Raw genomic sequence first — 25,792 nt, forward strand, 5'->3', positions numbered from 1 at the left:
CCAAGCCATGGCCTGATGAAACCGCTTTACCATGAGGCCAGCTTTCCACTCTGAACCCAGGGTTCCATCCTCCAGGGCTTTCTTGGGCCTTTTCTCGTCATCACTCTCAGTGGGTGGAGGGAGGCAGGGCCAGCAGGTGCAGGGTCCTACCCGGGGGTTAGGACTCACACCTCTTTTCTTAATGTATACTAAACTGATCCTCTGTAAAAAAAAAAAAAAAAAAAGAAAGAAATTATCAACTCCCAACTTGACTCTCACTGGGATTAAACATGACAATAGGTCTGATCTGATTTCATCATCATTTAAAAAAAATCATCTATTATTTTTCACTTTATGTTTCTGTGTGGGAGCAAACTGTTGAAATCCTTACTTAATGTATACTAAGCTGATCTTCTGTATATTAAGATAATCGAAAATGAATCTTGATGTGAATGGAAGGGGAGAGGGAGTGGGAAAGGGGAGGGTTGTGGGTGGGAGGGACGGTATGGGGGGGAAGCCATTGTAATCCATAAATCGTACTTTGGAAATTTATATTCATTAAATAAATGTTAAAAAAAAAAAAGACTCACACCTCTATCCTCGGGGCAATCAGAGGGCCCTGCAGAACCGGGAGTGGTGTGCACCCTGACAGGCATTTGAAAAAGACTCTGACTGTAGAGTGGGGATCAGATTGGAGAGAAACAGGTGGAAGGATGAGCTCAGAGGGGTGAGAGAGGAGCCCAGGTGGCTGCCTGCGCTGCAGGGGAAAGGTGGTGAACGTGGGGGTGGAGAGGAGCAGAAAGTCAGAGACAGGCAGTAGCCAGCCTCAGTGACCCTGGGGTAACCAGCATTGGGGCTGGGAGGACTGGGGGGACACCGGACATTGAGGACAACTCCAAGATTTCTAGTTGAACAACTGAAGGAATGGAACAGACGTTTTAATAAGAGAGAATTCCAGGGGCTGGCGCTGAGGCATAGTGGGTAAAGCCACTGCCTGCAGTGCCGGCATCCCATATGGTCACTGGTTCGAGTCCCAGCTTCTCCATTTCCGATCCAGCTCTCTGCTATGGCCTGGGAAAGCAGTAGAAGATGGCACAAGTCCTTAGGCCCCTGCACCCGTGTGGGAGACCCAGAAGCTCTTGGCTCCTGGCTTCATATCCACATAGTTCCAGCTGTTGTGGGCATCTGGGGAGTGAACCAGCAGATGGAAGACCTCTCTCTCTCTCTCTCTCTCTCTCTGCCTCTCTATAACTCTGCCTCAAGTAAATGATCAAATCTTAAGAAAGAGAGAGAGAGAGATTCAGAGCAGGCATTTAGCCTAGCAGTTAAGATGCCCACCCCACATCAGAATCCCTGGCTTCAATTCCCTGTTCCAGCTCCTGATTCCAGCTTCCTGCTCACGCAGACCCTGGGAGGCAGTGGTGAGCGCTCGAACAGTTTGGATCCTGCTACCTATGTGGGAGACCTCGATTGAATTCCTGGCTTCTGGCTTTGGCTCTGGCTCAGCCCCAGCCATTGTGGGCATTTGGGGAGTGACCCAGTAGATGGAAGTTCTCTCCTTCACTGTGTCTTTTTCTCTCTCTACTTCTCAAATAAATAAGTAGAATTTGGAAGGAGGAACTAAAATGAGTTTAATTTTGGACGTGTTGAGTTTGTGATGTTTTGGAGACATTCAAGTCTTGATATGTGGGTTGAAGGAGATAAAGATCTATTTGTGTATAGGCAGAAGTTCAGGATCTGCGGGTCACTTGTGTACACAAAATAATGAAAGCCACAGGAATAAATAATGTCACCTAGGAAGAGGGTTAAGAGTGAAAAGAGACCTGGGGGGTGGGGGTAGAAGAAAGAATGTCTCCCAATGAGGCTGAGAAGCAGTGGCCAGAGAATGGGAAGAAAACTAAGAAAGCCCAATATCTTAGAGACGAGAGAGGAGACTGAAGCAAGGCAGACAGGGCCCAGACAGCTGACTGCTGCAGGGGTCAAGCAGATGCGGACTAAAGCCTCCCCCATGTCCATTTATTTTGTTTGAAAGGCAGAGATACAGAGTTCTTCCATGCACTGGTTCCCTCCCCAAATGTCCACAACAGCCGGGATTGGGCCAGGCGGAAGCCAGGATCCTGGAACTCATTCTGGGTCTCCGATGTGAGGGATTCAGTTCCCCTGCTGCCTCCGAAGATGTGTGTTAGCAGGAGGTAGAACTGGAAGCAGAGTTGGCACTTAAGCCAGGCACTCTGCTATGGGATGCAGGCTGCCGAGTGGCCACTAAACCACTGCACCAAAGGCTCCACACCCCACATGTCATGTCTCTACTTCTTGCCTTGGCAAACTGGGTTCTCGCTGATACACAAGCTAAGAACTGAAAAAGGTCCTTGGGATTTGGCCGTGATGAGTGACTGAGAAGTGAGTGAGTAGGACAGTGAAAACCCAAAGGAACGTGGCTGCAAATTTTGCCCGGATGGTGGAGGGCAGGGGGTGGCGTGCAGAGCACAGTTTGAGGTTGAAGGGAGGACCCAGGCACGCATCTTGGTTGTTTTGAGATAGGCTAGGGATGCTGATGGGCTGGAGACAGGGAGAAATGGGAGCACGACGTTCCTGAGCACAGAGTGGTGACGGCAGCCAGCGCACAGGTGCAGGGACTGGGTATGGATGAAAAAAGGCCAAGTCTTCCGCGGGCACAGGAGGGAATATGGCAGGAGAAAGGCAAAGGGAAGCCGGGGGTGATGGGAAGAGTGGACTGGGAGCCACAGGCTCCCTGGACCACGCACAGGTGCATCTGCAGAGCTGGGCGGGTCTACCTTCCTGGCTTCTCTGTTAAGCAAGGTGCTCTCGGAATCTCTGCTGATGGTTGCATTCACCAACATCAGAGACTTTTTCTGGAACTATAACAAATCTGTGGTCCAATGGCCCGAATCCATCCTCTCCTGAATGACCTTTTCCACATGGACAGACAGGGTCTTGCAAAAATGAGTAGTATGAGAAACTAAGCAAGGATTTCAGTTTTTTTGGCACCCAAATCAACTTATCTTTCAATGCCACTTTTCCACAATTTTTAAAAAAGATTTATTCTATTTATCTGAGAGGCAGGGTGACAGAGCGAGAGAGGGAAAGACAGAAAAAGAGATCTTCCATCTGCTGGTTCACTCCCCAAACAGCTGGGGCTGGGCCAGGCTGAAGCAAGGAGTCTGGAACTCCATCTGTGTCTCCCATGTGCGTGGCAGGAGCCCAAGCACTTGGGCCATCTTCTGCTGCCTTCCCAGGTGCATTAGCAGGGAGCTAGATCAGAAGTGGAACATGTGGGACTTGAACTTTCACTCTGATATGGGACACCAGCCTCGCAGGTGGCAGCTTAACTCGCTGTACCAAAACACCGGCCCCTCCACAAATTCTTTTGAAGTACCTTCCTGTTCACCGAGTCAGAAGTACACAGTGGGGTTCCATACACCACAGGAACACACTGCTGCTGCATCCTACAGGAGGCCTGTGGTTCAAGTGAACACCAAGGGCCAGCAGGCGGGAGGGAAAGAGAGGCCTCAGAAAGAAACTTGCAGCTGTGGGGCAGCTCCCCCGACTCTGCCTGTTCTGAGAGTCACGACTGCCTTCCACTGCCTGGGCTAAGTAGAGAGGCAACCCAAAACGTAGGTCACTGGGGTGTGGCACGTTACCTTTCAACGGTGCAGCCACGGTGTCGGGCTGGGATTCCTGCGTCTAAGTTGCTCTTTGTTTTGACAACTTGGCCCCTTTCGGCCGGAGTTGGCCCAGAATAAGTTCTCCTTGTGCCCAGACACACTGAGCCCTTATTCCCTGGCACATGCTATGCTATTCCCAAGAGAACCGACAATTTCTGAGTCTGCTCACACAGTACACGTAGACATCAAACTGGCTGTGTGAAAGGCTCAGGAAACCGTATGTGTTATGTTACATTTCTCTTACCACCTACCATAAACAGAGACTGTTTAATTTCCTGGCTTTTCACCCATTTTTTGAAAAAGAAATCCCAGCACATTTCTTTCTTGAATTCTTGCTGTCCTTTCCTAGTGCCCCGTGGTTTGCAGGATCTGGGGGTGGGGCTGCTCCACTGAGAATGTGATCGGGTTCGCGGGGGTTCTTAAAATCAGCAGTGAGCAAAGAGGTGCTCTGAGCACTGACAGCATTGTGCAGTCACTTTCATTGTATCTGATCAAAAGTTCAACCTCATGGGTAGGCATCTGTAGAGGTTAAGATGCCGCTGGGAATGCCCTCCATGTTGGAGTACGTGGGTTCAAGTCCTGGTCCTGCCCGTTATTGCAGCTTCCTGCTAATTCACACCCTGGGAGGCAGAAGATGATGGGTCAAGCATTTGGGTCCCTGCACCCACACGGGAGACCTGATTGAGCTCCCTGCTCTTGTCCTTGGCCTGGCCAACCCCTGGCTGCTGTAGGTAATTGGGAGTGAACCAGCAGAGTGGGATCTCATTCTCTCCATCTCTGTCTGCCTTTTAAATAAATAGATAAATAATGTATTCTGTATCAAGGATGGAATCTCACAATCACCTAATAAATCTTGCTATTTCCTATGAGGCAGGGGAGAGCACAGGCCAAATGTTCAAGAATTCAAGTCTCAAGACAGTATGAATGTCAACCCCCCGGTAGAAGTGGGAAGGGCATCCGGAAGTGGGTGCCAGGCCTTGGGGCTGCCAGAACCTTGCACTTTTCAAAGGAGCCGCAGGCAGCCCCACATTAGGATTAGAGAGAAATCAGGAAGCTTACCTTGAGGTAGAAGAGAGCAGAAAACATTCAAGGGTGGGACTGTGGAGAAGCTGTCACCATGCCCTGAGTGGTGGCCCAAGGGGCCAAGTAAGATTGCATTACAGGGCCAGCACATAGTGTGGCATAGTGGGTGAAGCCACCTCCTGCATCCCATATGGGTGCTAGTTCGAGCCCCAGCTGCTCCACTTCTGATCCAGCTCCCTGCTGATGCACCTGGGAAAGCAGCATAGAATGGCCCAAGTCCTTGGGCCCCTGCACCCGCATGGGAGACCCAGAAGAAGCTCCTGGCTCCTGGCTTGAGCCTGGCCCAGCTCTGGCCTTTGCCATTTGGGAAGGGAACCAATGGATGGAAGATATCTTTCTCTCTGCCTCTCCTTTTCTCCTTTTAAAATAAATAATATACATCTCAAAAAAAAAAAAAAAAAAAAAAGATTGGCCTCCACCGCAATTTAGAGCAGTCTCCGCACGCAGTGAGAAAAGCAAGATGAAGAATCGTTGTAAACACATGTCCCCTCCCAAACTCAGATGTCAAACTGGAGTCCATGAGATTGCCAAATGTTGGCTCAAAGTGCTTCCGTGTTGACTTCACATTCCCTCAGCCTAATATTTGTATGTATTTATGTGATTATCGGAGTGTGCTGTAATTACAGAAGGATACATCCACGGTTAGTATGTGACAGAGAGAGAAGGCAAGAAACCAACAAAAATGAAGACTATACCAAGAATGAGAGACAGAGAGAGGGAAGGAAGTAGAAAAAAAGGACTCTGATGTACAACATGTGATTCTGTTTATGCATGCATGCATACACATATGGTTAAGGTGCGCACTTGAACTCTGTGTCTGCTAGCCTTTGGTTCACGTACAAACGCTCCCGCTTCCACGGCCGTGGCCAGGCTGTCCCAAGAGTAGGCTCCTCTCCCATACATCAGCGCCTTGTTCCAAAGTCCTCCTATAGAATGAAACCATGGAGACTTTTTTCTTATTTATTTTTTACAGATTTATTTATTTATTTAAAAGTCAAAGTTACAGAGAGAGATCTTCTATCTGCTGGTTTACTCCCCAGATAGCCGAAGCCAGGAGCCAGGAGCTTCTTCCGGGTCTCCCACGCGGATGCAGGGGCCCAAACACTTGGACCATCTTTTGCTTTCCCAGGCCATTAGCAGAGGATTAGATGGGAAATAGAGCAGCCAGGACATGAACCAGCACTGACTTTACTCAGCACACCACAATGCTGGCACAGAAATTTTAATCTCTGAGTTTTCCCTTGTAAGAGACTGTGAGGATGGACGAGGGGGCCATGGTTAAACTGCTGCTTGCGACACCAGCATCCATATCGGAGCACCTATTCAAGTCTTAGCTGCTCCACTTCTGATTCAGCTCCCTGCTAGTACAGCTGGGAAGGCAGCAGAAGATGGCCCAAGTTCTTGGGCTCCTGCATCCTCATGGGAGACCCTGACAGAGTTCCTGGCTCCTCACTTCAGTCTGGCTGAGCCTGTGCCATTGTGGCCATTTGGGGAGTGAGCCACCAGATGAGAAGATCTCTCTCTCTCTCTCTCTCTCTCTCTCTCTCTCTGCCTCTCCCCCTCTGTCACTCTACATTTCAAATAAATAGAATAAAACTTTTAAAAAGAGAAGGGCAGGGCCAGTGCTGTGACATAGTGGGCTAAGCATCTGCCTGCAATGCCAGCATCCCATATGAACCGGTTCAAGTCCCAGCTGCTCCTCTTCTCATCCAGCTCTCTGCTAACGGCCTGGGAAAGGAGTGGAAGATGATCCAAGTGCTTGGGCCCCCGTACCCATGTGGGAGAACCAGAAGAAGCTCCAGGATCCTGGCTTTGATTCAGCTCAGCTCCAGCCACTGTGGGCATTTGGACTGAATCAAATGGAAGCTCTCTGTCTCTCCCTTTCTGTCTGTAACTCTACCTCTCAAATAAAAATAAGTAAAATCTTAAAAGAGAGAGAGAGAGAGAGAGAGAGAGAGAAGGGCTAGGGAAATTTTCCTTTTCCAGTCCTCCCCTCCCCACTCAGCTAAACCCTTGTGTTCTAGTGTTTGGGGATTACCGACTCCCTTTTGGTCAGGACTGTCCCATCCACACCCAGATCTGGAAGCCACAGCTGCCCCAGAGAAAAAGAGGGAATTGTGGAAACAGAAAATTTTAAGTTCCACATTTTGAAATTCTGCCTTGGCTACAGATTGCTGCTGAAGCCAAGAGGCTACAAATCTCAGCTGGAAGTTTAATAAAAAGCCTTAGAAGAATGAGAGACTCCTGCCATCATTGCTTTAAAAAGTCTCAACTAGCCATTATACTTTTTAAGCAAATGGGGAGAAAATGGTAGTATTTGCATGCCAGTTATTACAAAACCCTAGCTAGCTCTGAACTTACCATGTTGTCATAACTCACTTTCAGTCTAAGTCAGCTTACCTACGGTATGAAGAGGAAAGTACATCCGTTTAATACTGAAAAGTTTAAAAGTTCCAAAGAGGGTCTGACCCATCATCTTGCAGTCAGGAATATCAGAATAAGGAGAGCAAAGTTTCTCGGCACTGATGATGTTTTGGGTCAGATACTTCCTTTTCTTTAAGATTTATTTATTTAATTGTTAATTAATTTAAAAGGCAGAGTGACAAAGCGAGAGATCTTTCATCTGATGGTTCACACCCCAAAGGTTTGCAATAGCCAATCTAAGTCAGGCCAAAGCCAGGAGCAGGAACTCCATCCACGTCTCCAACATGGTTGGCAGGGACTCGGGTCATCCCCTGCTGCCTCCCAGACACATTAGCATAAAGCTGGAACCAAAGTGGAGCAGCCAGGACCTGCTAACTCACTGCACGGCACTGGCCCCGACACTTCTTTATTGGCGGGCTGGCCTGTGCAGTGTAGTTTGTTTGGCAACATACCTGCCCCTACCCATTAGATGCCAGTAGCATCCAACCCTATCCTCAAGTCATGAGAACTAAAAATGACTACAGACCTTGCTAAATAGCCCTAGGGGAAGAGAGAGGGAGAGCAAAATCCAGCCCCCTCCCCACCTCCGCTGAGAGCTACTGCTTTTGTTAAATTTTATGTTAAAATATTTGTTGTAGAAAACTATTTAAAGTTATAAATGATGTTTATTCTAAGTCACTGACTTTACTAACCAATTTTTAAAAAAGATTTTATTTATTTGTTTATTTGAGAGGTAGAGTTACAGAGAGAGAGAGAAAGGTCTTCCATCCGCTGGTTCACTCCCCAAATGGCTGCAATGGCAAAAGCTGGGCAGATCCGAGGCCAGGAACCAGGGCTTCTTCTGGTCTCCCACGAAGCTGCAGGGGCCCAACCACTTGGACCATCTTCTATTGCTTTCCCAGGCCACTAGCAGAGAGCTGGATCGGAAGAGGAGCAGCCGGGACTCAAACTGGCGCCCCTATGGGATGCTGGCGCCGCAGGCGGAAGCTTTATCTGCTATGCCAAGTGCCTGCCCCTCACAAACTTTTAGACAATTAATTTGCTATTTATGAGTTGACTACTTTATAACTTAATTGGTTGATAAGTGGTTGAACTCATCATTAATAAAAGCCAACTGGATCTTTGAATTTGTTGAAATTTTATGTTTTGATATCAGAAATAGCCTTAGAAAGAAAAAGCTTGCTCAATCAGGCAGCACTCCATCTAAATATAAAAGTAGAAAGGTGCTCTGTTGGGCATGGAAATACAGTTTTTTGTTTTTTTTTTTTAAACTTTTAAGTAGTTAACTGAGGAGCAGAGAGAGAGAGAAAGGGAGAGATCTGATCCACTGGTTCCCTCCTGAAATACCTGCAATGGCCAGTGCTGAGTCAGGCCAAAGCCGGCAGTAGCAATGCCATCCAGGTCGCCCACATGGTTGGCAGAAACCCTATTACTTGAGCCATCTTGCCTGCCTCCCACGGTCTACGTTCACAGGAAGCTGGAGTCAGCAGTTGGAGCTAGGATTCGAACCCATGTACTCCAATATGAAGGATCTTAAACATCTTAATCACTATGCTAATCTGCCACTAGTCACTTTTTATCAAGTAATTTGAGCAGGAACAAGGAAACAGAATAATGCAAAAAAATGATTGGTTAACAGGTTATTTCAGATGAATTTGCTTGGAAGGGTTAAAGCAGAGCCTTATGCCAGCTTTGGTTGACTGGGTCCTTTCAGATTGGTTGCTATGAATCCTTGTTTTTAGGGAAAACTGTTTTTTTGGGGGCTTTTCCTACTTCCTTAAAGTTTCATTTTATTGACATGGCTCTTGGTGCAAATAACTCCATCTTGCTCTGGTTTGTTGGGACTGATTGGGAGCTCAGTCTAACACAGTGGCCTCCCAAGAATTTGGTTTAACACTGACAAATCTTGTGACTAAAATGAAGTCATTTTTTAAAAAGATTTATTTACTTGAAAGAGTTAGAGAGACAGACAGAGACACAGAGAGAGAGCGCGAGAGAGCGCGAGAGCAATCTTTCATTCCCTGGTTCACTCCCCAAATGGTCACAACAGCCAGGCTGAAGCCAGGGGCCTAAAACTCCATCCAGGTCTCCTACGTGGGCGGCAGGGGCCTATCTACTTAGGCCATCCTCTGCTGCTTTCCCAGGTGCATTTTTTTTTTTTTAATTATCTATTTGAAAGGCAGTTAGAGAGAGAGAAAGAGAGAGAAAGAGAATGATCTTCCATCTCTTGGTTCACCCCCGCCCCCCCCAAATGGCTACAACAGCCATGGTTGGCCCAAGCCAAAGCCAGGAGCTTCATCCAGATCTCCCACATGGGTATAGGGGCCCAAAGACTTGGACCATCTTCTGCTTCTTTCCCAGGCCATTAGTAAGGAGCTGGATCAGAAGTGGAGCCGCTAGAACTTGCACTGGGGCCCATATGGGATTGCCAGGCGACAGCCTAACCTGCTATGCCACACACCAGGCCCTCCCAGGCACATGGAGATCACCTAGATCACCTTGCAGGGAGCTGGTCTAGAAGTGGAGCAACCGGGACTCAAACTGACACTCAGGTGGGATGCTGGTGATTGTAGGCAGCAGCCTAACCCGCAACAATCCCAGCCCCCAGCGAAGTTATCTTAAAGAGCAACAGAAATGCAAGTTAGTCTCCATTGAGAGGAAACAAGGGGCTGGCGCCGTGGCTCACTTGCTTAATCCTCCGCTTGCGGCTGGCATCCCATATGGGCTCCATGTTCTAGTCCCGGTTGCTCCTCTTCCAGTCCAGCTCTCTGCTGTGGCCCGGGAGGGCAGTGAAGGATGGCCCAAGTGCTTGGGCCCTGTACCTGCCTGGGAGACCAGGAGGAAGCACCTGGCTCCTGGTTTCAGAGTGGCATAGCTCAGGTCGTAGCAGCCATTTGGGGGGTGAACCAACGGAAGGAAGACCTTTCTACTCTGTCTCTCTCTTTTGCTGTCTATAACTCTACCTGTCAAATAATAAATTTAAAAAAAAAAAAAAAAGGGAAACCAGAATGCACCAGATCCACAAACCTGGTTTCCCTGAGACTGCAAAGAGCAGCTCAATATTTTGGCGTCATTTTACTATGCAGAGGCCTGGACCACAGCAGGAGCTAGCTACCAGATGAAGCCAGCTTGGCACCTCGGCTCAGGGGCTCTGGCAGAGGTGCCACACCAAGTCGTCCCTGAGGGAGTGACACCATCCCGTCATGGGTCCTGCAGAGCGCAGCACAGTGCCCAGCCACACCCCCTGCAGTCCTGGTGCACGCACATCAGTGGGGTTCTCCAGAGCGCCCTGCCTGCAGCCGACGGGGAGCCGACGTTTCAGTACCCTCCTGTGTGCCCCTTGGCAGGGCCATGGCTCCCAGCGGGTCCTTGAGTTGAGCGCAGCTGCCCACAGTCATCACACCTGCACTCACACTGCTTGCCGCTTCCCCTTTCCTATCTGGGGCTGCTGCCTAAACTTGCACTCGCATCCTTGTCCCAGAGTCTGTTCCTGGAGAAGATACTCAGATGCTATGTAGAAAACCCCTAGGGCAGCAGCTCTGGTGACCAGAAGGGCACAGGCAAGCAGGCTTCTTCCTGCCAGGGCCCCCACACAACTCTCAGGAACGAGGGCAGAGGCTACCCTCTGAACCCCCAGTAACTCTAGTTAGAGATGGCTGAGCTTCCCGCCGCCTGACAGGATGCCGTGCACTAACCCAGGTCAGTGTGGCACGTCAGCTGCCGTGACATTCTTCTGGCAAATACCTGGTCGCCGCTGGAAGTCAGAGGCAAGGAGGGGCCAGAGCTCCCTGCTAGGCCCCCGCAACCTCGCTAGTGGTGGAGCTTCAGGGCCAAAACCAGCCTTGCTGTCTGCCCAGTGCAGGAACGTTTCAGAAGGGCACAGTCCTGTTGCTTGTTCAGTGATGGGTGCGGTGAGACAGGCTCAGTGAAGCCTGCGGCCGCTCAGCTAATGCACAGTCACCCAGCTGCTGAGGTTTTCAGTCCTGGGACTCTGCCCTTGTGGCCTTAGTGCCCACACTGCTGGGCCTGTGAGATTGCTACCTCCACGGGCACAAAGATGGGGCCTGTATGGGATTTCTGGCCAACTGCGCTCCGATTATGCCTTCATTTCACCTTTGAAAGATTTTTGACATCCAAGTGCTGCTCAACAAAACCCCTGGGGTAGAGTCTGAAAACCTCGGAAATGCTTATGTTGCCACCTTTGAACTTAGGTTCCTGTTTAGAGAGATACTTCAGACACTGGCTACCCCAGTGAGGTGGGTTTCATGGGGAAAGTTATCTGCCAGGCAAGGGAACTGAGGCAGAAGGATGTTACCCCAGGGCTCGCAGAAGCAGCGGTTCAGACTCGGGCATTCTGCTCCTTAATGGCTATTCTGCACAGCCTCTGAGGGGGGCCACGCCAGAGCGTATTTAGGGAAATACAGAAATAGGACACCCGTGGTGTTACCAGATTGGAGAAGCTGAGCAAGGAAAGATGCCTGCGTCATTAGGCAGAAGACAGCCGTTTTCAAGTCTCTGTACTGTGAATACATACATCCGCATAGACACATACACCCCCATAGGCGCAGTCAGTGGGAGCAGCCCTGTCCTACATTGGAACCCTGTCCCCAAAGCTCCCCAAAGCTCGCCGGCCCCTCTCCTCCCCAGCATTCGACATGAGGACCAAGATTCCAGCTTCAGTCTGACTGCTCTTTTGGAAAGAGTTGCTGTGGGAGTTTCGTCCTACTCCATGGTCTGCAGGCGAGAGAGACAAAGAACACTTTGAGAAAATTCTTCACAGCCTTGCAGTTCTGAGCTCCTAACCTTGACAAATTCCTCTTTTGGGCTTAAGGTATTGCACCATGAAGTTTCCCAGCCAAGAAACACAGGACCGCTTTAGGAAGATTGCACAGCAGCAGCTGAGGAGCTACAGAGCAGGAAAGGCCGGACCAGAGGCAGACAAAGTTGGTAATGATGATCTGACAACAGGAAGCGCTAACGCAGAGATGATGGGGATGGGAAAGGGTGATTGGGTTGGGGGGAGAGCATGCTAGTTCTTTCTCCAAACTCCATTCTTCATCTCTGGTGGCCAGGTAGCTTGATAATAAGGTTTCTCTTCCCCATTTTCCTGTGTCTACAATGACTTTCTGAAGGATTTAAACTTTTCCAATGTTTCAGACACATAGCAAAGTTTAAAGAATTTTATGTGGGGGGCAAACACATAGCAAAATTTAAATAATTTTATGTGGTGGAGGGTTTAGCTGCTGCTTGGTTCACCAACATACCATATTGGAGTACCTGGTCCAAGTCCTAGCTACTTTGCTTCTGATCTAGCTTCCTGCTGATACACTTGGGAGGCAGTAGATGACGGTTCAAGTACCCGAGTCCTTGTCACAAATGCAAGAGACCCAGATGAAATTCCTGGCTCCTAGCTTCTGCCGGGCTCAGACATGGATATTGCAGGCATTTGCAGTGAGTGAACCAGCAGATGGAAGATCTCTGTTTGCCTGTCACCCTGCCTCTCAAATAATCTTATACAAAAAAAAATTTTAAGGTCTTTTTTTTTTTTTTAATTTGACATATAGAGTTAGACAGTGAGAGAGACAGAGAGAAAGGTCTTCCTTCCATTGGTTCAACCCCCAAATGGCCGCTACGGCTGGAGCTATGCTGATCCGAAGCCAGGAGCCAGGTGCTTCTTCCAGGTCTCCCATGCAGGTGCAGGGACCCAAAAACTTGGGCCATCCTCCACTGCCCTTCCAGGCCACAGCAGTGAGCTGGACTGGAAGAGGAAGAGCAACTGGGACTAGAACATGGAGCCCATATGGGATGCCGGCGCCAAAGGCGGAGGATTAACCAAGCGAGCACAGCGCTGGCCCCAAAAAAGGAATTTTATGTGAACACCTGCACTGCCTTATGCCTACCTCAAGAGTATTCTGTTTGCATCTCACTGTATTTACTTTGTCTAATATCTAGCCTTATCCATCCTGTATCTACCCAGTAACCCAGTTTATTTTTTGGTGCCATTCAAAGAAGACTATGAACAACAGTACATTTCCCCCTAAATAACTTGATAGGAGTTTTATTCAACAGAGTTCAATATTTGTTTTCTTTTAATGTAAAATTGTTTTTTCTTAAGATGTATTTTATTCAAAAGGCAGAGCAAGAGAGAGAGAGAGAGGGAGAGATCATCCATCTGCTGGATCACTTGAGCCACCTTCTGCTGCCTTCCCAGGCACATTAGCAGGGAGTTGGACTGAAGTGGAGCAGCCAGGACTCAAACTGGTACTCTGATATGGGATGCCAGTACCAAAGGCTTAAGCCACTGTGCCACAAAGCTGGCCCCAATGGAAAATTAAATACAAAGAGACGTATTATCTTAAATGTATATTTTCTGAGTTTTGATATAAACCCAGGAACCCAAATGCTTATCAAGATAAGAAAACTATTATCACTCCAGAACACTCCCTCAGCTTCCTTCCAAACTGTCCCTGTCCCCCACAATCCTTTCAGGAAACCTGTACTGTCTCTTCCCAGCCTAAGTCACTGTGCAGAGGCTCCCAGAGGCTACCGCAGCAGCATTCCAACCAGTGGAGCCTGAGGGTCAGCCCTGGGATACAATGTGGTCCGTCTGCATTCCTCCCCTTCCCAAGAATGGCATGCACTGCGTCCTCCCAGCGCTGGCCTGAGCTAGCTCTGTTCACAGCCCAGCTCCTGCAGAGGATCATCTGGAACGTCTTCCAGGTAAGGTTTCACAAAGATGCTGAGCCACGTGTGCTTTGCAAAACTGGCTAGCAAAACTGCCAAGTTTTTTTTTTTTTTCCCTAAACTGAAGGTCAATAAGCTTACCGTGTATACTTTATTTGTATACTTTATTAAACACTTCATATCCTTTCACTGCTGAGGGCAGACAGTTTAACAGGAGGAGGAAAGAAAAGAAAGAAAGAAGAAAAAGATCCAGGCCTAAATCACAAAGTAGGCCAAGGCATCTGAGTTAAAAAAAAATTATTTTAAAGGCAGAGGGGGAGAGAGGTAGAGAAAGAAAGAATGAGAGTGAGTGGGATAGGGAGAGAGCGAGTGAGACTGAGGGGGAGAGAGGGAGAGAGGGAAAGAGGGAGGGAGGGAGGGAGAGGGGGAGAGAGAAAGAGAGAAAAAAATCGAACTTCTACCTGCTGATTCACTCCCGAAATGGCCACAACAGCCAGGTCTGGGCTAGGCCAAAGCAAGGAGTCTGGAACTCCATCCTGGTCTCCCACGTGGGTGGCAAGGGCCCAAGTAGTTGGGCCATCATCTGCTGCCTTCCCAGGCACATTAGCAAGGAGTTGAATCAGGAGAGCAGCTGAGAAATTCCTTGAAACAGCACTCCAATATGAGTTTTTAAAGACACAACCCACCAAATTATTTTGTTTTACCCATGCTGCCCTGGTTACCAACATACTCATGTGTGAGCATTTGGAAGCATCCCTGGTCACACCAGAACCCATGGCATAAACAGGGACTTGCTGGTTCCCCCAGCCTGATTCTAGAATCTTTCAGTGTTCCAACTTTGTGTGTGTGTGCAGTGTGTGTGTCGGGGAGGCCGCAGGAGGGTGTATGTAGAGATGGGCACAAGGTGGTTATGTGTCACTACAGATTTTGTCCCTGGAGCAAGGCAGAGGATCCTGGATGCTCAGCTCCAATCTGTCCTGCCTAGGGACGGCTTTATAAATATCTAGAGCCACATTGGGAGCATTAGTATAGCAAGGTTTTTCTCCTGGTCAGCACTTTGACCACAACCATAGAAAGGGCTCAGAAGCTGGGCTTTGGTTAAGCTTCCCTATTGCCAACTCCCTCTTAGAGGACAGGAGGTGACATGAGGGCACAGGGGCCAGCAGTTTTACTCAACAGGAACTACTCCCCGATCCAATTTTCAGATTAGATGGATACTGTTCCACCCTTTACTCCTCTGTGAGTCTCCCCATGCTCTCACCTGGAAATCAGGGAACAAGCAAAATCCGGATTCAGGGACAGCGGAATCCACCCAAAGTCAAAACAAGAGTAGAAGCTGCTGAACTCTAGGGTCACAACTACTATTTGGGAATTAACACAAATATCAAAGAACTAAAACATCTGAAAAGCAGGTGGGGGCAGTGAGACCTTCTGAGATCCCAGGAAACCTCAAAGCAGGCTCTCTGGACAGCAGAGTATGGTCCTGGCTAGACAGGAAAGGGTGGTGCAGACAGGCAAAGGCGGGGCAGCCTGCTCTGCAGGGAGGGAAGGTCACAGACACGGAACATCTCAGAGCACACACAGGTGGCACGTCTCAATCTAGCAAGTATTAACACCAGCTAGACAACACTCACTCTCATACGCCATCTCCCTCTGTCCTCTCTGGAGGGAAAAACACAGCCTTTCTTATCTTTCAGTCCTAAATCAAACGCAGCTCTCTCCTAGCAATAAAATAATGGAATTCTAATTCAAATATCTCCATAAAAGCAAAGAGGCAATGACATTTAACACAAGGTTTACAGAACCCTTTTTAAAAAGGCCAGCTTGGCCAGCGCCATGGCTCACTAGGCTAATCCTCTGCCTGCGGCGCCAGCACCCCGGGTTTTAGTCCTGGTTGGGGTGCCAGTTCTGTCTCAGTTGCTCCTCTTCCAGTCCAGCTCTCTGCTGTGGCCTGGGAATGCAGTGGAGGATGGCCCAAGTGTTTGGGCCCTGCACCTCCATGGGAGACCAGGAGGAAGCACCTGGCTCCTGGCTTTGGATCAGCACAGCGTGCCGGCCGTAGCGGCATCTGGAGGGTGAACCAATGGAAGGAAGACCTTTCTCTCTGTCTCTCTAACTCTGCCTGTCAAAAAAAAAAAAAAAAAAAAAAAAAAAAAATCAGCTTATAGGGTCTCAGTTATCTTATTTTCCTTCAGACAATTTTATCATCACCTGAAAATCTGAGTATCTGTTTGGCTGTTGCTGCCCGCCACCCAACCCCCAATACATGGGAATACAAACCCCAGGCGAGCACACTTGAGCATCTACAGCTCTTCCCGTGAGGACATGCTGGCTCAAATAGACAAGCATAACAATGTTCCCTGATCAAATCAAAGGGTAATGGGCTACACCGGCCACAGCAAATCCAGTAGTTTGTACATTGTGCTTTAATTTCTGCCATCAGAGATCGATGCAGTAAGATACAAGTATAAACTTTCATTGTGCATACAGAAAATAAAAAGCACATTTATACAGATTTAGCCCAACAGCTTATTCCCTTAAGAAAAAAGTAAGTTTTGAATTTAATTAAAGCTAGTTTATCTTCAGTGTAAAAACTTGGAGGTATAAACAAACTCAAGGTATTATATACAGTAAGTTAATGTACATTTCCAAACTCGCACAGTGCAGCATTTGAAACAAAGCAAATGGTCTCATTTCAGCTTTTACTGTTAAGCATAATCCACATCTCAATCTTGAATAAAAATTTCACAATATATAAACCCACTAAGAAGCCTGTACACAAACACAAGTTATAGAAATCTGATTTCAAATATAAATACATAAACTGTCATGACCTGACATATTACAACAGCTTACTTATTTTCTATTGTAATTAAAAAACAATCATATAAAAATATCTCAATGCACATTCAACTGCTATGACAAGGGCCATGACCTTGTGCCTTTAAACCATACTTTGTGGAGTATAAAGCAATCACACTAGGCATTTTTGGAATGAAAATTACTAAGATTAAAGAGGCCACAGTATAAATATTCACGTTACAATATGGTAACAAAAATAGCTCCATAGTGTATTAGGGAGGCAGTGGGGCTAAGCAGAGGTTAGTGCTAGTTTAAGAAGGCCTACAGAATAAACAAGAAGGTAGCGAAGGAACTAGCGCACTTTGAAAATCCCTTTTGCAAGTCTAACACTGACCTCGCAAGAAGCTCTTAAGGCAACCAAGACTGAATGTGTGTTTGGCCCCGAGATGCAGGAACCTTCCCCTCCCCCACGCCTGGTCATTTTCACAGACCAGCGTGACTCCTGCATTAACCTGCAGTTGGAGGACAGCAAGACAATTTACTGCCTGTACAAAGACAATTCAGTGCAAACTGAGAACTCCACTTGGCCAACGGTTCCAAAATTTCTTACTGCCTTTGAGCAACTGAAAGTTTTTCTAAACCTGTGACATTCAAACTGAGATCTATCCTAGAAAGCAAGTGTCTATAAAAGGCAAATATTCAATCTGAAACATTCTAATGTAACCTTTTTCTCCCCCTTTTTTTGTGGGATTTGACAGAATGCCATTGAGAATAAAAAAAAAAAAAAAAACTGGTTCTTACAAAGTAGACTTTCCTGTATTAAACAAAAATCTGTATCATTTAGACAGCAGATCCAAGAAGGTGACCAGGCATCATTAAGTTTCTTCTATGGCTTTTGAAATCACTGAGGTATCATGTGATAGTCATCCCTTCTGAAATTCATGTTTAACTGATTTCCCACGAAAGCCACATTCAAAAATGATCCAACGCATCAGTCTGTGAAGGGAGAGGAAGAAGCGAAGAAGCCAGCTGAAGAGCTGCTGCAGAGAGCCACCCTCACAGGTGCTTGGAAGGCTCAGTGCACAATGAGCAAGTGGCAAAGCACGTGTTCCATACTGAGAGACTCAGAGGAATGGAAGCTCCTGCGGTCAAACAGAGAGGAGCCTTGCCCACAAGTTAACCGGCACAGTTAGCAGCACGACCCTGGGCGCATGTGCACCAAGGCGGGACGCACTGAAGGACTGGGGCAAGTGCATGGAGCCATCGGAAGGAGGGCCTGGAGCTGTCGGCACAGGTAGGCTGGCCCTCCCACCCCCACACATGTGACACAGTCTAGGCAGGAGAATGAGCTGAAGCATTAGGACGATGGCACTCATGGCATGTCCCAGTTTTTTGACAGACAAAAGGACAAAGAAAGGAAAAATGCCATGTATCTTAATACCTCTGTCAGAAGCTTTCATTATCATACAAATATCACAGAAAGCTGAACTTGCTCCAATTAACTGCACTGGGCTATAGAGAAACTTACTATCCCCAGTGACTGGATAAGTGATCTTGGCACAGAAAAATACTAGCAGTATCAAGTCCAAGGATATCTTACCAAAGCCCCTCCTGGCAGTAAACTGGCAACTCCAAGTTCTATATAATACTTAGGCATCAGAAAACGGCCACAATCCTATGACGGGTCAAGTAGTAATTCCTTCCAATTAGTAATACCAGAGATACGGTTTTAATTGCATAGTCTTTCAGAATTCTTAGAAAAACAAAAATCGAAACCCGAGATTCAGCTCTTCTGAAGGCCCTGGTTTTCCTCCAACGCAGCACTGGGCTACTGACCCTCCCAGGATTAGATTAGCAGGACACTAATCCAGGAAGCAAGTGTCCCAGCCTCTCACATTCGTCTTGCATAATCACTGAATGTACAAGTCACACATCCCCTAGGTCCACAAACTCATCTTCTCGTTTGGCCAGATCTTCTTCATCTCCTAAAGCTTTCCACCCACTGGTGGGTAAGATGGGCTTAGATGAATGCCGCTGGAGGAGAGCAAACGGGAACAGAGAGGACAGGCGGGCAGAGTTCCTCAGCAGGCAGGGGGCCTCTGCCTGGAGGCGCTGCTGGCTGTGGTGTCTCTCATCGATTTTCTCTTGTAAACTCTGGACTTCCTCCATCATTTCAATGAGTTTGCTCATAGTGGCCACTCTACCACCACCTAGGATTTGAGCTTCTGGAATCCAACGCAAGTAGCGCTGTGCCCAGACTTTGATCTCCGGTCCCTCTATATGGGGCAACAATAAGCCATGGTAGTCGGTGGGCTTGCTGTGCCAATTGTCATAGAACTCCCGGAAGTTGTCTTGAAGCTCGTCAGAAGAATTAATCAGTTTGCTGATTCTCTTGCCCAGAAGGTTTTTAATTAAATGATCTGTTTCTTCCCTGAAAAATCCTCTTTTGGGAGATGACTTAGGTTGGGTGAGTGGCAAAGAAAGTTGTCGTCGATGCTTTTAGAGAAAACACAGATATCTCTGGTTAAACATAACTGGCACAGTCACAATTGTTATCATTAAAAAGAGCAGGTATAATCCTGCTTAAACAAGTATCCAGATACACCAGGGCCAGCCTGTGTCTGCATACTCATTAAAATGCTAACACAAAGACAAGAAGGGGGTTCTTATATATCCCCATAATGCAAATGTGCAATGTAGGCTGCACTATGAACAGATTGGGGAGACCAGGTGTGTGTGGTAGCTGTGCAGAAAGGTTGGTGGGACACCCAGAATGGAGTTTTCAGTTGTCTCCTCTCCTGGTACAGCAATACCAAAGGACATAAAATACTTTGGAGGAAATGGCTTAATTTAATGATTTAGGGGAGTTTAGAGGCAATGCCTAATTCCCTTTAAAGGGGAATAAAATGTTTCTTTCCTGAGAACTACAGGTGGTTACATGCTATTATATTCTGATCACCTGCAAAGAAGCAGTGTCTACTGCTGAACATTCTATCATGTGTATGAAATAACTTGGTAGTTTATCAGATATCCTGTGGGGGTTAAAGCCTAAACCATAAATATTCTCTGGACAAAGAGAACAGAGGCAGGAATTTTGGTAAGGAACAGACTAAGTTGCCAGATGTCCTGCATGGGGTAGAAAATCAGAGCATTAAAATATTTTCCCTCCTTGGCAATTCTCCCTGCAGCCAAAGCTGGAAATCATATTTTAGGGCACTTGGGAAAGGGCTCTGAAAATGTGTTAATGGCCAGAGCTTGGGAGAATTCCTCAATGCCCAATGGATAAGATAATAATGTGGGGAGAAGCTGTTTTTCATCAAATCTTTTGTTCCTGAGATCTTCACAAAAATTTATTTTGAGGCTACCTCTATAATCCTCTAACATATTTCTGCCAGTGGTTCTTCCTTGTTAAAAAAAATATACAACTACAAAGCAAATATTTCCATATTATGCAATATGGAATAGCAATAAAAAAAGAAGAAAGCAAAAAACATCCATAATACCACAACTCAGATATGACAAAGACTTTTGACTTTCCATCTGGGGGCAGGAGAGCTGAAAGCAAGAAGCAGCACTGTTTATTTCACGGTGGTCAAGGCTAGTCAGGCAGGGCAGGGGACTGAGGGACACCAAGGAAGCCTAACCATCCCTGAGTACTCACTGACTACCAGGTTCTGTGCTCAGTGCTCACCTAATTCTCACAGTCTCTAATGTTGCCCCCATTTTACCAATGAGAAAACTTAAGGCTCAGAGGTTAAGTAATCTGCCAGAGGCACCAGCTACAAAGTACCACAGGTGGCTTCAAACACAACCTGCTTCCAGAACTGGACTCCCTACTGGAAGCCTCCTTCCCTTCATGTCCCATGTGAAGAGGACATTCAAAACACACTGGGGGCGGGGGGCGCTAGGGTGCAGCTGGTTAACGCCCTGGCCTGAGGCGCCGGCATCCCATATGGGTGTCAGTTCTAGTCCCGGCTGCTCCACTTCCGATCTAGCTCTCTACTATGGCCTGGGAAAGCAGTAGAAGATGGCCCAAGTCCTTGGGCCCCTGCACCCGTGTGGCAGACCTGGAAGAAGCTCCTGGCTCTTGGCTTTGGATCAGCGCAGTTCTGACTGTTGTGGCCAACTGGGGAGTGAACCTTGGGATGGAAGACCTCTCTTTCTCTCTGCCTCTCCTCTGTGTAACTCTGACTCTCAAGTAAAAAATTAATAAATCTTAAAAAAAAAAAAAAAAAAAGACACACTGGGGGAGGCGGCGCCACATGCCCAGGCCTTAGTCTGGGTTTGTGGCTGAAGTTGAGACCACATGATTGAGTGCAATCTTGCCCACTGCGTGGCAATGCCCAGCAGTACTTGGTGCTGGTCAGCCCGTTCCCTCGGTTTCTCTCTGGAACACATGCCAGGCCATGTCGCAACTCAAGAAGGGGCTCAAAGCTTCAAGCTCCTTGTTGCCCAAGTCCCGACTCTGCTTTGCTTAGTACCAAATGGAATTCCCCAATTCTTTGGCTCAAACCTCTCCCAGCTGCCTGCTCCTTGGAGCCTAATCCATCTGTCATTATCTACAAGGAGAAGGGACAGTTAGAAAACTGGGATTTGAGGAGAAAAATGAGACCCATTCGTAGACAGTGGAGCCCAGTTTCCTCTCCTGTAAAGCAAGGGAGAAGGCCAGCTGCTTCTGAGGTCCCTAGGCACTGTAGCCCAGATCTCAAGAAAAGTGTGGATACAGCCACCAGAGGGCACAGTACACCAAAGAAAAACTGATCTCCGGTCAAGCCTCTTTGGGGCTCATGACAATCCTGGTCAAACTATAGAAAAGGTTGAGCCAGAGAGGAAAAACACCCATCCCAGGCCTGAGAACCCAACAGAGTGAAGTGGCAGCTCTGAGTCACTCAGCAGTCGACGGTGTCTCTGAGTGCTGGCTTTGGCTCATCTCACCCCCAGGTCTCTTTAGAATAGAGCCAACTCCCCCATCAGAACAGGCAGGCCTCCTGCAACCCCTCCTGGTCAGGCAGACTCAGAAGGATGTGGTAGAAAAGGTGGTGACACAAACTGATCGACTTCATTTATCATCACTGCTTCTCCCAGGTTGGGGTCTGTCTGGGAGAAATTTCAGGCCAGAAGACAGAGCTAGGAAATGTCTTTCAAATCATTTAGCAGTTGGAGAACTTTGGAGATCTAATAAATAGTAAAATCAATAATGAATCTCTATGAAAATCAGAAGGAAAAACAGTTCTTTAATATTTATGGCTTATGACAAGGATCGGCAAACTACAACCCTTAGGCCAAACATGGTCTAACACTGGTTTTTGTGAACACTGGACCATGGCCATGCCCATCTGTTTGGGTATTGTCTATCGCTACTTTTATGCCACAAAAGCAGAGTGGGGTGCTTTTTATTACGACTATACCACCTTTGACAGAAAGTTTGTCAACCTCTGGTTTACAGGGACAACTCATTAAAGAAAGTCTTACTGGGGCCAGTGCCATGGCTCACTTGGTTAATCCTGCACCTGCGGCGCTGGCATCCCATATAGGCACCGGATTCTATCCCGGTTGCTCCTCTTCCAGTCCAGCTCTCTTCTCTAACCCGGGAGTGCAGTGGAGGATGGCCCAAGTGCTTGGGCCCTGCACCCACATGTGAGACCAGGAAGAGGCACCTGGCTCCTGGCTTCGGATTGGTGCAGAGCCGGCCGTAGCGGCCATTTGGGGAGTGAACCAACGGAAGGAAGACCTTTCTTTCTGTCTCTCTCACTGTCTGTCTATAATTCTACCTGTGAAATAATAAAAACAAAATTTATTAAAAAAAAGAAAATCTTACTGCCTAAAACATGAATTGGTACTTAACCAAGTAACATGTATATGATCAATGGCCCTTTTTCTCTACTGGGCACACACAGAGGCAGGGTAAGATGAATGTGTCTATGTAGCACGACATGGCAGCAGCTTCTTCAGTGATGGTCAGCAAATGGTCAGGGCTCGACAGGGCAAAGGATTCTGATGGGCCCTGGCAATTTGTCCATCACAGATCTTGACTCTGCAGATTGTGTGAAGGGGCAAGCCTATGCTGCCAGACACAACATATAGGTAACTTTTACCCACCCCCCAGGGGTCTTGGGAAAGATGAAGGGGGTTTAGACATAAGGACATCTTACTTTGGAATGCATTCCTTTCCGCTGGCCTTTGTCCAGTTTTGGCTTTTCCACATAAAGAGGGTTTTTGAGCAATGTCTGGGCTTTGGGTTCAAACTGTACAGACCAATCCCACACGGTGAGCGGAGTCAAAGGCTTGCTTTGTGTATCCAGGCTTTCCCTACCCTGCCAAAACAAGCACAGGTCACCATGGCTGCCAGGGAGGGCTGAGGAAAGAGAACACATGATTCTGAGAAACAGGCACAGGAGGGCAGCTGCTGCCCTGCCCTGAGACTGAACATACACAAGCACTCCACACAGAGGCTCAGCTCTCCGTGGCTGCTCACTAAAAGCTTTCGGGGGTTGGAAGGGAAGAAGGAAGACACTGATTTTCTGGTAGACCATAAGCCAGACACCGTGTAGGGCACTTTCATGACAACCTTGTGAGGTAACTATTATTTGAGCAGCCTGAGGTCAGAGCTATTGAGTCGCAGGACTGGGATGAGAAATGGGAAGCCCGAGTTCTGTTGTTCCCACTGTACTGCAGGATTTGGGAACCTTGCCTGCTCACGCGGACCCTGCAGACAGTGAAGGCTGGTCAGGAGCAGCTCAGCCAGCCAACCTCCTGAGCAAACAGCCTCCAGACGGGCTCAAGAGTCGAAGATGGAAAGGAGAAGCCTGGCTCCCCCCTGGGCCTGGTCTCCACGCTGCTCACACAGGAACTCCAGACATCAGGCAACAAGAGAGACAGCATCTAGTCTCTTCCAACAGGACAGCTCAACTCTCCAATACCTCTTCCAGCTCCTACACTTCCATGTGACCTTGGACCGAGTGCTTGTTCTTTATGTGCCTCAGCGTCCTCAGAGATGACGATGGAAATACACAGCCACTGCGGGCTGTGAGAACTAGAACAATGCCTAGTATACAAGCAGTGTTAAATCAACATCTTTTTAGCATCAATATTATTGCATCCTACTTATGCAATGGAACTTCTTTAGTACACAGGTTCCTAAGAAGAATTCTTACCATGTTAGTATCTTTTTGATGAGGTGAATTGAAGAAGAAGGTGCTGAAAATGGGTATGTACAGGCTATCTGACAAAACAGTCAGGTAAGTCTCTGTGAATTCAAATGCTGGGGGAAACTGGTGCACCAGCTGCCAGACACAATCTAAGAAGAGCAGGAACACGGGAACCTACATGAAAACAAGATACACATTACTGAGCAGCAAGGAGCCTTATGTGAGCCGTTCTGCATGGGAATAACCATCTCAGCAGCAATGGACAAGCACCACTGAGCATTCTACTCTCTGGAAAGAGAGCATGCCCCACCCCATCCCAAGTGATAAATACATTCAATTGAAACCACACACTCAGGGATTAATATCAGAATCTGGCAGGACCTATCTGCATCAAAGGAATTTCGAAGATGAAATATGTTAACACCTCAGTATGGACCAACCTTAACAGATGAGCATTTGCAATTAATTTTGATGATAGGAGATACTAACTTTGAGCCACATCAAGCCAAATGTCTCTCCAAAAAAAGGGGGGGAGTTCTATGTTTCTCATTAGTGCTGTATTACAAAAATTTATACTGTTGTGATTATTAATCTACATTTGTCAATAAAGAATTATGGGGATGGAGTCAATGCTGTGGCATAGCAGGTAAAAGCTGCGGTCTGCAGTGCCGGTATCCCATGTGGGCACCAGTTCAAGTCCCAGCTACCCTGCTTCTGATCCAACTCCCTGCTAATGTGCCTGGGAGAGCAGCAGAAGATGGTCCGAGTCCTTGGGCCCCTGTACCCACATAAGGAACCGGAGGAAGCTCCTGGCTCTTGCATTCGGTCTGCCCCAGCTTGGGCCATTGCAGCTATTTGGGGAGTAAACCAGCAGATAGAGGATCTTTCTGCCTCTGCCTTTCAAATAAATTATCTTAAAAAAAGAATTATGGAGATAAAACCTCCACCCTGAGGCTGATGTGGGTTAAGCCACCATTTGCAATAATGACATCCCATATCAGAGTGCCAGTTTGAGTCCTGGATGCTCTGCTTCTGATCCAGCTTCCTGCTTATGGTGCCTGGGAAAGCAGTGGATGACGGCTCACGTACCTGGGTTCCTGTCACTCATGTGGGAGACCCAAATGGAGTTCCTGTCTCCTGGTTCTTGGCTTTAGCCTATTTCATCCCCGGCTGTTGCAGTCATTTGGGGAGTGAACCAGCTGATGGAAGATCTCTCTCTGTCTCTGTCTCGCTCTTTCTCCCTCTTTCTCTGTCACTATGCCTCTCAAATAAATAAGTAAAATTTCTATCCCACTGCATGCCACACACCAGCTAATTAAAAAATTAAGAGTCAGAGAATGGTCCAGGAGACTGAGCTGGAACAGGAAACCTCCCCTCTCCATCACACAGTGAGCACCCACAAGACAAACTGTGGGAGAGAAGGCAGAAGCAGCAAAAATGAGCCTCCTAATATTTCCTCACAAAGGCATTTTTTTTTTTTATTTATTTTGAAAGGTAGAGTGATAGGAGGTGAAGGAGGAGGAAGGGAGGGAGAGAAATCTATCTTCTACCCTTTGGTTCTTTCCCCAAGTGGCTACAATGGCGAGGGCTGGGCCAGGCCAAAGCCAGGAGCCTAGAACTCCATTAAGGTTTCTCAGGTGGGTGGCAGGGGCTCAACTACTTGGGCCATCTTCCACTGCCTTCCCAGGCATATAAACAGGGAGCTGGGTCAGAAACAGAACAGCCAGGACTTGAACCAGAACTTTGATGTGGGATGCGCAAGCTGTGTTTTTTTGGTTTTTTTTGTTTTTTTTTTTGTTTTTGACAGAGTTAGACAGTGAGAGAGAGAGAGAAAGGTCTTCCTTTTCTGTTGGTTCACCCCACAAATGCCGCTACAGCCTGAGCTATGCCACTCTGAAGCCAGGAGCCAGGTGCTTCCTCCTGGTCTCCCATGCGGGTGCAGGGCCCAAGCACTTAGGCCATCCTCCACTGCCCTCCCGGGCCACA

General features: G+C 47.7%; 1 protein-coding gene across 6 annotated transcripts in view; it reads right to left on the bottom strand.

Annotated features, from left to right (window-relative positions):
* Positions 1 to 16,264: 16,264 nt before the first annotated feature.
* Positions 16,265 to 25,792, bottom strand: part of MTMR12 (myotubularin related protein 12) — a 102,597-nt gene continuing 93,069 nt past the window's right edge. For 5 of the 6 annotated variants that reach the window (XM_008262096.5, XM_089312681.1, XM_089312682.1 and 2 more), the window contains 3 exons: positions 23,813 to 23,980; positions 22,811 to 22,972; positions 16,265 to 19,154 (listed from right to left, as the gene is read on the bottom strand). In XM_008262096.5, coding sequence (XP_008260318.1) covers positions 18,585 to 19,154; positions 22,811 to 22,972; positions 23,813 to 23,980 — 900 coding nt within the window. In that variant the 3' untranslated portion in view covers positions 16,265 to 18,584. Of the gene's footprint in view, positions 19,155 to 22,810; positions 22,973 to 23,812; positions 23,981 to 25,792 lie in introns of those variants that run through there. The other variant, XR_016220120.1, reaches the window with a different exon arrangement.

This window comes from Oryctolagus cuniculus, chromosome 14 (assembly GCF_051225735.1).
Source record: "Oryctolagus cuniculus isolate XC-2025 breed Fujian yellow rabbit chromosome 14, ASM5122573v1, whole genome shotgun sequence".
NCBI lineage: Eukaryota > Metazoa > Chordata > Mammalia > Lagomorpha > Leporidae > Oryctolagus > Oryctolagus cuniculus.